Genomic DNA, 16,164 nt, shown 5'->3' with positions numbered 1-16,164 from the left:
TAAAAAAAAACACCACAATTTTTTTTCCCCTATTTACTTAAATTTGGTGTGGTGTTTTTTGGTTTTTTTTTTTTGTGTTGCCCTTTTTTTTTTTTTTTTTTAAGATCTTGATATTTGTAGACATTTTCTGTTCTATATGTCAAAAATAAAGGGTGGAACAATTTTTCCTTGAGAGAGGAGGAGAGTAACGTTCTGCTAACATGACTTTATTTGTGGAAAACATAACCACCTCACACATGAGATCTTCTTTTTTTATGCCTTTCATTTAACTACAGTTATTTTCTGGAGAAAAGTATTAAGGATTTATCCAAACTGAACAATGTGGATTTTGTAGCAGTGACATGAAGAACATCTTGATCTTAGTAAATGCTTAATGTCTTCTTCCAGGCTCTAGAAGGACAAACAAACAAATGCAAGAATACAGACTCAGGTACACCCAGATCTCAGAGCTCAAGTTCAGTGGACAGGGCTATTTTTAAGCGTCCTTAAACTAAGAAAAATAACATTACTTCTACAAAATGAGTACTTCAGAAATATTATAGTATGGTACAGAAGCTGGGTAAACAACAGGAAAAAGAGAGTAGAAGCAAATATAAAATATATTAAATAAATATCTATAAGTATATTGTAAACATAAATATATATAAGATTTTGAGAGAGGTGCTCCTCCTTTCTGTCATAAATGAAGAAATTATAACTGCTGTGCCTGGATATGGTTTACTACAGCAGCTCTACCATATCCTTATTTAGGTGTTTTTGTTGCAGGAATTAAGTATGTCTTTGTAATAAACCAAATACAGACCCCATTTGTAAAGGTATAGTGTAATTTTTAAAAAGTTTTATTAATACTTGTAGAAATTCCTGCTTGCTTTTCTTGTTCAGTTTAGTCCTTATTTTCATCTGACATTCTCAAGAAACCTTGCTGATCATATCTATTCCGTATTATCTTTCAAGGCTAAAGCTTATAATGGATGGAGGAAGTATTCTAAACTCAAATTATGTGGATGACTTATTAGTGATCATCTACTACAGGATGACTTTCTTACTCATGCTGTGTAACAGTAAAAATAAGCCTAATGCCTAGCAGTCCAAGTCCTGGAGCCAGGGCCCCATGGGACTTCAAATTCATAGTAAAGAAGTGTTTTCTGCCGCCTCTTGATACTTGCCACTCCTTTCAAAGCCCTTTTAGGTTTTGTGAAAATCTCATTGACTCTTTCTTTTCTGGCATGAGCATCTGTCATCTTCAGTGTGACAAGAATACTGTCTCTCAGCCAGGACCTTTTAAACTACATAAACAGATGCAGTACATCCAGTTGGAATATTTTCAGAGTTATTATTAAATTGATCATCAAAAGGATATTTAAATTCTCAAATACAGGACTGTTAGTGACCTACTATACCCTGCTGTGACAGAACCAGTTAAATCTAAGTCACGCCTGATAAGTGTATGCAAGACCTGCTTGTAAAGGAGACTTAAGCAGTCTGTTCCAGTGATATGCTAGTGATGCTTTTAGGAAGTTTTCCTGGTAGCTTTACTTGAATCTTCCTGTGCTGTTATCTGACTGTTACAGGTTAGCCCTAATAGAGCAGACAAGGCAATTATTCCACTTTTCTTTACAGCTATCTCTTACATATTTGAAGATGTTATTTCCTTGTGCCAGCTGCCTTTTCTTTAGTCTTAGGTCATTCTTGTTCTTTCAGTTTCTCTGAAGAAGTCACTATTTTTTTCCTCCTGGACTACTTATTATTCAGATTTTTTTGCTTATCTTCTGAACAGGCTTATAGCTTTCTTTAACTGTATTGTTTGAACTGGATGCAGCAATCAGCTGAGGTCTTAACAATTGCTGTGTGAAATGGCATGGTTGCTTGTTGCTGTACTGTTCATGTCACAGTGGGCTGTGCTGCACAGAAAGGCAACATCATGTCACTGGCTCATGCTCAGCTTGTGATTCGCTGATCACTTCTGCCTAACTGCTTTTTTCTGTTCTGTGTGTGTGTAGTTGATGAATTCTGTCCAGATGTAGACCATGAGTCTTTCACTTAGGAAATAATGTCATATTTTTTTACAGCAATTCTCGAATTTGTCCAGGCCTTTTAAAATTCTAATTCTCTTTGACAACATCTTTGCGGGTTTTCCCAAGTTAGTGTTAACTACCAGTTTAATAGTGATTCTGTAATTCAAATTGCTGGTTAAAATACTGAATAGCAGTGGGCCTGGGACAGACCTTATAAAATCCTGTTTAATATACCTTTTCATTTTTGACAGTTAGATCCTTTATTCAAGGTATGATTTGTTTTGTTTCCAGTTTGTTGTGCACCTGCAAGAGTAGCTTCATGATACCAATGTTTTTGTCATTTGTTTAAAAAACATTGTGCATTAAAAACGTTACTTACGATATTAAATATCACTGCCTATTCATTCAAAGCTTATGTAACAGCTTTTATGTAACTGTGTTCTTAAAATGCTTTGTGAAGTTGAGCAACAATTAAAATATAAATTAGAGCATTATATAAGCATATAGGACTGCTGGGGACATACACTTGTTTACACATATTTTTGTATTAGCATCTGTGTGTGTGTATATGAAAAGATATATGATGGATGTGTGTGGATGTATGGGCATATAAATTGGTGTCCTTCACTGCTGATAGGGCTGAGGGAGTTGCTAATAAATAGCTAATGTTTATTCTGAAAGTTGATGCCTGTGAGGATTATTCACCATGTAAATGTTGTGTTGATTCATGAGATAACGGGTAAATTTTTGAAAACTTCTGTGCTGGAGTTAATTGTTCTCTATTGGCTTCTTATATGGATTTATAAAATCTTCTTATCAGCCATACATTCGATATCCAGTCGCTCATATGCCCTTTCCTCATTTACTGGGCATCAGAAGGGAGGGTAACCTTTCAAAAATATGAAAAGGTTTAGAGCTTACAAGACAATTAAAGATGTAGTCACAAAAGTGATAGCAACAGTTCAGGTGACAAGAATTCAGTAATTAGTAGCCCAGGTGTTTTCGGAGGGGGCGTATTTTTATTTATTTATTTTGGTCTCTGGTTTTCTTTAAGACCTAAGTCTGTGGTCATTAGTAATCTCCTTCCAAAAAATTACACTTAAATTGAGATCTGGTAAGCAGTTATTTGAAAAGACAGGCTAGGTGTGTAGGAGTGTGTGGGTCAGTAATGTCAGGTGCATAATGAGAACAGGATAAGCAAGAGAAGGAGGTAAAGACCTGGTATGGATGTAGCCTTGCTGATTCTCTGATTTCCTTTAATTCCTTACCCTCTGGAAAGAAGTTGAAAGCATACTAAAGCTGAAATGTAGCAAGAAAACTATATAAACAATCGAATAGCAGCATATTTTGGCCATTACGTTGTAGGAAGGGTTGGAACTTGTCAGATCCAACACCCCAAAATCTTCACTGCCTTATACTGATGCTCCACAGTGGTGGGTGTGGACTGCATTCAGCTGTCCTTGGGTATAGTGTCACCTCTCTTGTAAATCAGGGGGCTGTGCTATCTAGCGGCAAAGGCATTGAGCAAGAAATGCACTGCAGGAGACGCCACATTTTGTTTTCCCTGTCAACATGGACTGTAAAAGCAGTGGTCTGTCTTTGTAGCAATTTAGGTCCTGTGAATATGTTGTAGGATCAGGAATTTTGTAGGTAATATTTTTTTTAACTGAGAGCTGTAGACTGGAAATCACTGATGCAATAGGCAGATTTTCAAGAGAACTCCCCAGAAACAACTTTCTTTAGCCTATAAGGGAATACACCCAGGTATATATAAATATGTACAACTATCTATACTATAAAAAAATATATAACAGATTATAAAAATATGTAAACACTAAATGTAATATGTAAAAAATGGAATAAAAATAAATATGTAATAGTGTTCCTGGAAAAGCATGTGAAATAAATACAGGATACATACTCATTCCTTCCTTTTGAACTACCAGAATGAAAAACTAAATGGAAATAAACTATAACAATAGGCAGGATTTCAAATTAGTCAGTGTTGGCTTGAATAATATCATTAGTTGTTGTTTGATAGCTTTTCTCCAATTTGAATTTGAAGAGTAATTCTAAAAATGTTGAGAGTTGGTGAGTGTTCTTAACATCTCGGAGACAAAGCTTATGTTAAATCATAACTTGTGGTTATCCATGACAGTGTTCTCTTGGGCAATCTAATTTTTCCTAAATGATCAGTTTCTGAAAATCTAAGTACAAAAGGTAAAAGGCTAAAATATTTTCAACAGAAGAAAAAAATTACATTTAAATACTGTTGTTAAAATTGGTTAAGAAAACCTAAGCCTGTGTAATTGTGCACATGTGCTGAGGAGAACACTTTTTTGGTTTCTCAAGCATGAGGCAGCAGAATTTTCATTCATTTGGCACGCTAGGCTGAAAACAGAGTCTTCTTTCATTTGACACACTCCCCTGGAAACAAACATGCCAGTGACTGGATTGTGCCAGTTATCAGAAGCTCACAGGAATACATTGTGCTGGTTTGTATTCATTTTCATTTCATGAATTGCTTTAAAACTTAGCAACATAAAAAAGCATTAAAACACCTTTTTAGCATTATTTTTAGTTCCTATGTATTTCCCTGCTGTGCTGTTACTCAGTTTAAATCAACGGAATGTTGTGACACACATGGCTCAGTTTGCAGCAGAGCAGGATTTCTCCTCTTGCCTGGGTATACTTGGAGCAGTCATCTGTAGAGAAGCAGCAAATTTGAGTTTAACTCATTTTACATCCTTGAAAAAGATGACTGTCTTAGAAAGAAACTCAATAAAAATTAAGGATGAATTGAACAAAGGCTATGCAGCAAGAAATTTAGGCCAAAACCCAGCTGGCGTCTGTTAACTATAAAAGTTCACAGATAATGCTTGGTCTTTTGGGAGACACTTGCTTTTCTTTTCTACAGCTATATTCTTCAGGATTGTCAGCAGGTCCTTCCCACCTCTGGAATCTGCTACAAGACTCTATTTCCCTCATGGATGTTTTTCCAAGTGCAAACTTGGCAAACTCAGGTGTACTTCTTGGAACTAATTTGGTCATGGGAACTTAAATTAGGACCAGGTTGCAGTGGATGCATGTGAAGCAAATATGGGAGTGGTATTTTAATCAAGTTTGATGTAGGTGAAGATTCATTTATTTCCTAGTCTTGTGCTGTTGCTGCTGTTAGAGGAGCAACCGTGTTGGACATGCGTATGTCTGCTTTATGTAGCTGTTGCTTTTCCTTCTGGTGCTATTGAGCAATTTTTGTGTGTAGAAACAGCATGCAGGTGTGATTCTCTCCCCCCCCCCGAAATTACTTGCTGAAAAGGTGTTCATGGAAACAGGGATGCTTGTGATTGTGCACAGAAGATACGAATTGTGACATTTAAGGCTATTGGTACTGATGGTGGGAATTTTATTGTTTGTTTCTAAGAGAGTCTCATTTAATTTTTGATTTTTTTTTTTTAAAAGGGTACAAAGTCTAGAGCAAATGCAAGCCATTGAATTACACAGTTTTGGTGGTAAGCTGCCAGAGTCATAATGGCCTTCAAGCAGTTTGAAGAGGTATGTGTCAGCCTATGCTGAACCAAAGTGGAGGTGAGGATCGCGTTGGAAGAAGGGTCACAGCTCTATGGTTTCCATCCTAAGAATTACGTAGAGAAGGGTTATGGAGCAATAGTGGTTGCTGTTCTGTACCCATATGAGAATGAGACACTTAAGAAGGGTCACACTGTGTGCCTTGATGTTGCTCAAGGAATGAGGACTGTGGATATTTAATTGTTGGCCTAGAGTCATGTTTGTTTAGATGATGTTTAGTTCAGAGATTACACTGATGGATATTAGTTTTCTGTGGACTTTACATGAAGACAACCAGGTAGAAGGTAGCAATGTTGACAGGATGGTTAACAGACAGCTGTAGCTTCTGTCCAGTTATCTGCCCCTGCTTGTTTTGTGAATTTTTGTTGGACAGCCTGTGCATCCTGCAGTTTCAAATCACAGAAGGAAAGTATCTGACTGTGAATTTACAGAGCTTACTTTTTGTTTCTTTTTCTGTACAATTCTGCTTCAACTTGTATTCCTGATGGCTACCAAAAGGAAAGTAGTGACTTTATACACCTTCTTCTACACAAAAATTCTGAATGGAATATTTTGTTGAAGAAACCATATACATTTGAATTGCTTCTGAATAAAAAAACAAACCCAAGAGTTATAGAAGTTTGATTTATAATTTGGGAAGACTGAAAAAGGCCTCATGAAGGTCTGCCTGTGCTGATGTTATTTAAGATTCACATTGAAATACAGTCAGCTGGTGCTCTATGCCATTGTCACTTTTGGTTGCCACATAGCTTCGGTAATACGTGCGATGGAAAATTCTACACAGTTATTCAGCAGCACTGTAATGAAATATACTGATGTCATTCTCTTTTCACCCATTAACAAGTGAGTGGACAAACTGCAAGTAAATAGAAATGTGATTTCTATCCACCTACTTGGTCCTCTGGACCACATGCCTTCCTATTGCTAATAAAGATAATGCCACCTATTTGAAGACATCGGCAGGCATATTTAAAACCCAAGATGAATTGAGCACATTTACTGCGTTAGAAGCAGTTGCTAAATTGTAAGTAACTAAGTCTTGTTGTATAACTGCATTGCACTCAAGGGAACAATTTAGGTTTTGAATTGTATATGTTGGTAAGTGAAAACTATGTAGACATTGATTATTTTTTTCCCCTTGACCTAATCACTGTTTGCCTATGGCAATATCTGATACGTTATGTGTTCACCACGAATTGTCTTGGGACCACAATAAGGCTTTTTTTAGCTTCATTAGTAATCATAGTTACATTAGGAATAGAAGGCAATGCAGTAATATACTTGTATTGTACTACACCAGTTTTTCTATTTATTGTAAAGGTGGAAGTGAACTCCGTAGGTGGGAGTCTGAATTTGTATAGACAGAGGAGGAGACCACATTTGAATCTTTGTCCATTTTCAGCAAGGATTAAATTAAAAAAAATAAAGTATGGAAGGCAAATGCCTGTTTAGAGTATTTAATTTTTTGTGTAGTGGAAAAATCCTTTCTTTGTTTCTCCTTATGTATTTGTAGTCTAATGATAGAACTTTTCTTGGTAATACTAGAGAATATGAAAATGATGCTGAATAAAATAAAATTTAGTAATGTGTTTTTCATTGTCTGAATTGAACAAGCTGCCAAAAGTAAATGACATAAGTGGAAACATTCTTCTCACTATTTCTCCCCCACCCTGGGAACTGGATGTGTATCACTCTTTAGACAAAAATTAAAAATTCTAACAGAGTACCTGAAGAAATGTGTTTAACTTTTGACATATTGTTGATTCCTTCAAGTGGTAATTTTGTTTGTGTGCTAAAATACTTGTTTGTAGTGTCAAGGATTATGCAAAAAAGTGTAAAAGATTGAACTTTTAACTTCTACCTAGAGGTCATGTAACTAGACTCATGGACACTCTGCTTGTACAATAAAGTGTTAGCAATTAAAAAATTCCTACATCAATACTTGCATATTTACATGCATAAGAAGCCAAACTGTGGCCTACCTAAATATAGACTTGCAGTTTTGTATTTGAGAACTAATGCTAGCACAAAACACCTTTTCCTCCCTTGACTTGTCTACTATGTGCATTTTTTCTAGCTATGCAGCTGACAGTTGAGCAGTTTTTATTTTAGCTTAGAGCATTCATTTTGTATTATCTTTTAATATAAGTGCTTATATTATGCTTTGTTTTTCAAAATATACACGATGGAGTATTGCCTTTTTTCTTCCTCAACAGCAGTGACTCATATGAAAATGGGCTTAGATGCTTTATGTGGAAGTATGTGCTGTTGTTGCAGTGCGACTAGTTCTCAACTTGTAAGTTAACTGGAAACAGGTGTGTAAGGAGATGTTCAACCTTGGAAGTATGATGGGACAACATTGCTTTTGAAAAGATAGTTATCAAGAAATAGGGTGATGCTTTTGATGTTTGTATCCACATGAGGGAGACAGTGTGACAGGCTCGTTTGCCTTAATTGGTGGCAAAACTTGCCAACCTGAAGCACAGTGTTGGAGAAATCGCTGAATGCACTAGCTGTCCAATGTTACCAGCTCCTTCTGCTGTTAGCTGATATGCCTATACAGATTTTATTTTTCCCTCCTTGGATGTAACTGAGATCGAGATTTCTGAATTGTAAACGAAGCCATCCAACACATCTTCTGAGCTTTTTCTTTAAAACAAACAAAACCTTAGTGTGCTTGTGGCTTTCTGTCTCTAATCTTCAGACTTCTGCCCTAGTATGTAAAATAGTATATCAATCTGTAGAAAACACTAACTCTTAACTCAGTGCTTTGTTGCTCAGCCTCTATGGAAATGTCACTGAAGGTGGCTAACAGAATCAGTTAGTTTATAAATGAAAGTCTCTTAGAACAGCTGACTTAAGTATGGTAGATGTTTCTTCATTAGTTTGAAAATAATCATTCTTTGTCGCTTATTTAGGGTCAAACACTGCTAGAAGTTCTGTAGTGATGAGAGGCTTTTCTAAAAAACCAACCACTTTTGTTCAGGGCAGCTCTTAGAGGATCTGGAACCTTGCCTGAAGATGCCTAACATTACCCATAGGTAGCATTAATTAGCAAAAAGTTTGGAACATACAACATATTCCTGTGTTGTGTTTGACAGTACTGTGAAGTACTGATTAGCAGGCAGACTTATTGTTGCTTTAGAAATTTATATGGACCAATTGTAATTAAATAATTTACAGGAACATCTCATATTTAATTACTTATTGGTATTACTGTCCCCTTTTCAACCTTTTAGGGCTTAATTACAATTAGCTGATATGTTAATGAAGATCACTTTCATGGTTCAGCTAAAACTGTGGCCAGTAAACTCTTTCCTGATTTTTGTTTGGTATAGTAGGGTTGAAATATTGTATTCTGTTTTGAAGACAAGCCCACATTGTTTATGAAGTGGCTGAGTGGGTTGGTGGATGAGGGGAAACAAAACAATCTCTAAATTATTTCTGGTAACTAAGATGAACACTCTGGTCTTGTAATTTTTTTGTTTCAACTTCTCAATGTGAAGCAACAGAAATATTTAAGGAGCTTTATTTTTTCAGAGTTGACTTGGGATCTCTTGCTTTGCTTAAGCATGAAACAGGTAAACTATCTTTTGTCCTGATCTTTTACACAAATAATCATACTGCTCCCAAATAAAACTAAGGTTTAAATTGTTCGAATACAACTGAAAAGCTGTAACTTTTTTTTGCTTGTTTGTTGTTTGAAGTAATGGGAAAAATACTGTGGGACAACTCTTTAATATGCTTTTATCAGGTTTTTAACTCTTCATCAGGAGTGTTCCAAAAATAATACCAAGCACATATGTATGTGTGGTAGAGAAGGAATAAGCTGTGGTTTATTGCAAATACACGATCTGGAGATACTCATTCTTGAAGTTGTCATGGTCTCAATCCCTAATTTTTAAAAGAGTTATTTAGTTTGCATTTTCACATTTATTTCATATAATTCTATTAAGTCTACATCTCAAGAATTTAATGTTTCTTTGTGCTTAGAATAGATATTTCATCACTGTCTCTTCCTTCCCCTTAACCAAGAGTTAAAAATAAACCTATAAAACAATGGCAATATGGAGCAACTCACTGGCAGTAATCAAGCTGGAAGCAAGCTGGTACTTAACCAGAGGAATTCTGCTTTGGTGTGCACACACCTTAGAAGTAACTGTTGGAAAACTTAAAAATTAAAAAATGCATATGTGGTCTTTTCAGGAGAAATCTTCCCTGTGAGTAATAAAAGCACCTTCCTTTGACAGACAAAAGACTATGGAAACTTTGATCTTGCATTAGGGGATAATACCAGCTTCCTTAAAATATAATTTCAAAGTTGAATTTTCTCAAATTCTGTATTTCCCCCTGCTTTATCCTTTTCTCCTTCTCTTCCAGTCTTTCTGCAATATTCACTTCTGGCCCAAATTTGTATACAGCATTATTATAGCCTCATGTTATAAAACTGAAAATTTTGAAATGAAAATAATGATTTATAATAAAAAGCCTGACAGACTAATTACAGTATTGCATTAATTATTATCTTATTTCAGCTCTGTTCCTCTCACAGCTAATTCAGATCTAGGTTTTGGTGTTTTTTAATTCCTATTGACACTGTAATTTTGAGAGAGAGAATATACTGGGGAACAATATTTCTAAAATTAAGAAACAAAAATTGTCAGATAAACAGTTGATTTCTAAAATGTTGCCTCGGACACGTTAGTAATAGAATGTAAGTAGTTCTGTTTAAATGTGATACTTTGTGGATCTTCTGGTGAGTGTAACACCTATATACTTTATAATACAACTGAAATCTTTCATTTCTGGATATCTTTATAGCATGTACTGAATAGCAGTCATTAATTCAGAAATTTGTGTATTGTGCAGCTGAGTTGGTACATCATTGATGCATTTTACTATCCGAGTTTTATTTTTTTCTCCCCAAATACGTGCAATTCTTACAATGATTAAGGAGGTATAAATTGATGTCAGTGCTACAGTATAGCTTCAAGACTGCAATTTGAAGCTACGTTAGAAAAACACAATTCTTCAGACATGGTGAAGCTGAAGTTGAATGGAAGTCCTATTAGTGGTGAATTACATGTAAATATTAATAAGGGAAGAGTTCATAGCAAGTCCTGAGTTTGGGAAATTGAACATGATAATTTGCTGAAATGACATCTGTCTCGAAGATATGCAGATGCAATAATTTTCAGTTTTTATTTGAACTTTTAAATGGTGCAGAAGGTGCCTGGGTTAGTTCTTAAGCAAAAAAGTGTTTGGAAGTTTGGCAAATATAGTTGTAATGGATGTATGGTAATGAAGGAAGTTAAAATGAAAGGTGAATTGGACTGAATGACTGTTCAGGCATTTAGGCTAGGCTAGTTGCACAGCTTGGTTGTTAGACATCGTCTCAGATTACGTTGCCTTAGTTCCTGCACTTGGTTGGCTGTCTTCACATCTTAACAAAGTTCTGGGAATTAGTTTCTGACAGTTTGCTTTGTTTTTCTTTTTCAGGATGCTTCGGCTGCAGATATTCGGAAAGCATATCGAAAGCTTTCACTGGTTTTACACCCAGACAAGAATAAAGATGAAAATGCAGAAACACAGTTTAGGCAAGTAAGTGTAATGTGGCAATAAAAGTTCTAGGGAAAATAGAATCAGAATTTTTTATGATTATGTCATTTTAGTAAGAGCAATGGTATACCTTCGAAATTACTAAGTTGAACCCTGAATTACATTTTTCCTGATGTAGCTAGATTAAAAACAATTACACTTTTTTGGAATTAACTTGTTGAATAACTCAGATTTAGTATTTACCTGTCTATTAAAAATAATTTGAAGATAATACTTAGACTTACACTCTGAGGAGGAAAATACAGTTTGCACTTTAGGTAAGACTGTTTATAAATACCCTTTTCAAAAGCAATAGGGAAAATTTCAGTTCAGTTCTCAATGCAAGTCATATGTAGGCATAATTTAATAAAAATAATTCATTTTAGTTTTTGACTTTTCACCTTTTGAATCTTTACAGAGTGAAACCGCAACTGTTTTAATTAGCTCTACCTTTAAAAATATACTTCTAATGACTAAATACAGGCTACTTAATTTCACTAAGATCTTTAGGATGAAACAAATGATACCTTTTGGTTTTAAGGTGTAGCTGAGACAAGACTTAGTTTGACAGATGTGAGGAGGGGAAGAAAAGTCTTTTGTAGGAGTTGCTTGTTTGTGTATCTTATGAAACTTTGTATATGAATATGTCACTTTCTCTTACATACTGAGTTTGCTTCTCAGTGTTGTAGGGAAAACTGAAAACTAGCAAAGGTCATTAGTTGGCAAATGTAAAATATACTACTATTAAAGTTTTATAAACTCAATCCTAAACTAAACTCTTTCATGTGTTTTTTCCTTTTTCTGTTTTTGTTTTAGTTGGTGGCTATCTATGAGGTTTTAAAGGATGAAGAAAGGAGGCAGAGGTGAGTTAATTTGCAAACGTTCTTAAAGCATGTTGAAGTCCTGTTTGACTTAACTGTAACTCTTCAGATTATTTTTTGCATAATTTAAGTTTGTAATTCCTATGTAGCTGTTTACTTAAAGATTGTATGTGTATTAAAGGGGAAGCTGGTGTGTGTTTTTGTGTGATATGCTGGTTATTCTCCTTTAAAACTAGTATTTGAAAGAACTTTAAATCTAGCTGTTAGTTGGAGCAATTTTTTTAACACTTAACAATATATCACTTTTTATTGAGTTGTGTCAATTATCATTGCTTGTTTTATTAAAGCTGTGGTTGAAAATGTAGGTCACTGATTCAACTGTCAGTTGTATCTCACGATATCAATAAAAGGCTTGTTGCATGATATTTAGGGATAATTTCCAGTGTGTGTCATCTTCAACATTGTTTTCTGTTGTTTAGTTCATTGTTTTTTCTTTCAGATGTATATCTATACTGTAAACTTTGATAAACATAGCATAATTTTTCTTTAATAAATGATAGCTGTCCTTGCTGGTTCACGAGCAGGTCCAGCAGTACCTGAAGGGGATAGGATTAAGAACTGAAAACCTGGGGCTGACTTGCTTTCTGGAAGACTATTTTGAATGTTTGTTTGTTTTGTTTTGTTTTGTTTGGGGTTTTTTGTTGGTTTTTTTTTGTTGTTTTTTTTGTGGTTTTTTTTTTTTTTTTTTTCCTTCTTTTAAGCAGATGACCATTTAAACTAATGATTATCAGGAAAACTGGGGCACTGAAAGAGTTTTGTGTTGGGGTTGAAGTTTTAGTAAATAATCTTTTGGCTTACAAGTCTTTAAACAGGGCTTCACAAAGACATTTCTTGAAGGGTTTTTGGCTTTGTAGATGTCTTGGCAGGAGTCCAGGTTTTATAGTACAGATTATCTACTTTTTGATAATCCTCTCTTGAAGTGTCATGAAAATGTACTTCATAGAAGTACTTTTGGAAATTTATATTACTTTTTTTTTTTATTTCATGTCTCACAAGAGAGTTTCATTGTGAAGTTCTAGTCAAGGGAAGCTTAAAAAAAATTGTTAGTTAAGTGGTTTCAGACCACTTAAAGTGAGTTATCCCCAAAATTTTACCACCTTTTTGTTTATAATGTTGTTTACATATAGTTTGTGATATTGCCTCTCTGGAACTTTAGTTGCAGCATAGAACTTCTAGGAATTTCCTTGCAGCTGTAATAGCAGCTTTTTGCATGGAACAGTGATGCAGTAGCTTGTAAAAATTGGTTTTAAGCCTTGTATACATTACGAATGTGACTAACTTACCCAACTTGTTTGTAAGAATATTGTTAATTAGTGCAGCATAGTGATTACAAATGAGAACTTAAAGCAGCAGTAGATACTTGTAGCTTAGATTGATTTCATTGTCAATAACTTATTTTGTACATAGACAATGTTGTATTTTTCTTGCACAGTGTGGTTGATATTGCTTCTACAGTTGATTAAATATAAATGTAGTGGATTAAATAGTGTTTACCTTCAGAGAATTTTCTGGAAATAATATGCAGAGTTTAGAAATAACATGCAGAGTAGCAGACATATATGGCCTCATTGCTTTGAGAAAACCTTTATTGATCAGATTTATTATACAATCTAATGATAAACTTTCAGTTGAGCTTGTAAAAGGAGGGTGGTCTTTCCTGTATCCTGTAAGGCATTGTTGTAGCATGTCTTTAAAACAAGTCTTAAGTAAGTGTGCTAGGAGAGGCTCCCCCTGTAGTATTGTTTCTGTTGTAAGGTAACTCATGGGTTTCTTGAAACCATATGACAAAGGAAAGGGGAGTCATCACTTTTTGGGATCTTCCTACTTTAGATGTTGATATTTGGCTATGTGTTGAGTGAGGTGATGGACCTAGTGGAAGAGGCTCAGAGTTTACTGTTATGTGCATGCACTGGGGAGAAACTATGCTGCACCCTTTGTGTCTCAGGGCTTATCAACTCAGTTTTATCCTGATTCCAGAGATACTTATTTGGGTCTGCAGTAACAAGACTTTCTGCCAGATTTCACCCCCCATGGCAGTGTGGTAGTTTTTATTTCTGAAGTAACTCAAAGACCTGATGGGATGAGATGGAAATTAGTTTCATTTCTTACAAATTAGTTGGTAATTCTGGCAGTTTAGTTGGGAATCCTTTCACAACTGGATGCCTAAGTGGTTTGAAGCATGGGATCACACAACATCGAGAAGTGAGCTGCAGGCTTCTGCTTTCTGTACAGTGAAGTCAGTCGTACCTGCTTCTTACCTGCTTCATCTCAAAAGTGATGTAATCCGGCATTGGTCCTGGTATGTGTACAGAGAGTGGAACCAGTAAAGGCAGGAACAAGGTCCTGCATTGTAAAAGTGAGTGATTAACTCATTTTGAAACAATAAAACTGGGTCTAATTACACCCTTCCTCCATGTCTTGGTGAATGTCAGAGGTGTTAATGTCAGAGGTGTGTGTGCAGAAAGAGCATTCTAAAAAGGCAGATCTGTTGGCCAGCTATATGTAACTGCTTTTGTAAAGCTTCTATATTTTCATATTTATCAGTGAATTTTTACTTTATCTGATATCAGAAGCCTTTCTTAAAATAGTATAGTTCCTCTACTGACAATTATAATACGGGGCTTTACAATTAAATTGTGGTTTGCTTTTTTGAGAAAGTTATATAGTTGTTGGTGAAGTATACTAATATTATTAGTACTACTGCAGAATATAGTAATCTTACTGTGTTAGTACTTTTCTTTTACACACTGATACATAATCAAAACATTCTGATAGTCTAACATTAAACATACATGCAGCATTGTTTAATGTAGCAGTGTTTAACATTAAATTAAACATACATGGAGCAGAACATAATATTTTATGGTTTGTATACACACTGCAGAGTGTGTGAAATTCTACAGAAAAGTTTATCTTTAGGGTATGTAGAGATAGGTGCATTTTCTGAAATATACTTTAGGGCATTTATTGGTAAATCAGCTTGATGATGATAAACTTTATTAGCGTTTGATTATTTTTAATTTATGAAAAAGTAGATAGTTTTAGGCATTTCTATTAATTGTAATTAGGCAAAAATCGTAGATTTTAATTTCATTGTTTGTTACCATTTTAAGGAGCCTTTTTTACCGACCAGGCCTATCCTCTATAACAATATGGGCTTGATTACAGGAAGCATTTACAAAGGAATCAAGATATACTTGTTTAGAGTAAGCAAGGTGTTTATCTTGGCTCTCATTATGATTAAATGTCTGTATTCATAGGTATAAATTGTTCTGGCTGATGTTGCACTGGATGTCTTTGACAGCTTGAGGAAAAAAGACCCCAAAATAAAAAATGCCAGTGCAGTCTTCCCATAGTTTAGAATAGACCTCATTAATTCAAGGTTATAGTATATAAAGTATATCAGATCTCTGAAATTATTTGAAATATGAAATGCTATGGCTCTTTTGAATGGAAAAGTAAATTATATTGAAATAGATGATACTGTAATTAGCTACTACAGTTAATGGATATTTTTTTCTTGCAATGTAGTTGATTCTACAGAGCTCCAAAAACTTATTTCATGAAACTTTACAGAAGAATGAAATTTTAGTAATCTTGCAATTGGTTATTTGTTAGTACAAGACTAACAAGTCTTGCATAGAATCTTGCGTTTTAAAATAAAGATTCAACCTAAGTTATAAATGGCGATAATTTTTTTGGTATTTTTGTTTCTGTACGGGTGCTTTGGGGTTTTTTTAGCTTGCTGACTGGTACATTTCAGATACAACTGGCAGGCATACCCATATGTCAAAGACTTTCTGCATTCTGTGTACATATGTCTGAGGAAAAAATACTGCAGATAAATTTTTCCTTTTTCAGCTTGATTTTTTTGTTTTTGCTTACATACAGTAACAATTAATATAGGTTGCCAAAAGAAGAATGCTTTGTAATTAAATTTTGAATGTAGTTCTTGATGCACATGGATGAACTGTCTTTCATAGTTAATACAGGTTTCTATAAAGAAATTCTTTAATGAGAAATTTGCTTTTAATTAAACCACATCCTAAATTTGGAAATTAAGATTTAAAAATTCTGGGAAG

At 34.7% G+C, this 16,164-nt stretch overlaps 1 protein-coding gene across 1 annotated transcript in view; it reads left to right on the top strand.

Annotated features, from left to right (window-relative positions):
* Positions 1 to 16,164, top strand: part of DNAJC1 (DnaJ heat shock protein family (Hsp40) member C1) — a 119,910-nt gene that overhangs the window by 35,217 nt on the left and 68,529 nt on the right. Inside the window, exons 2-3 of the mRNA XM_049798208.1 lie at positions 11,103 to 11,204; positions 12,018 to 12,064. Of these exons, the coding sequence (XP_049654165.1) occupies positions 11,103 to 11,204; positions 12,018 to 12,064 (149 nt within the window). The remainder of the gene's footprint in view (positions 1 to 11,102; positions 11,205 to 12,017; positions 12,065 to 16,164) is intronic.

Source organism: Accipiter gentilis, chromosome 4, assembly GCF_929443795.1.
Source record: "Accipiter gentilis chromosome 4, bAccGen1.1, whole genome shotgun sequence".
Taxonomy (NCBI): domain Eukaryota; kingdom Metazoa; phylum Chordata; class Aves; order Accipitriformes; family Accipitridae; genus Astur; species Astur gentilis.
This window is presented reverse-complemented; position numbering and strand designations above follow the sequence as displayed.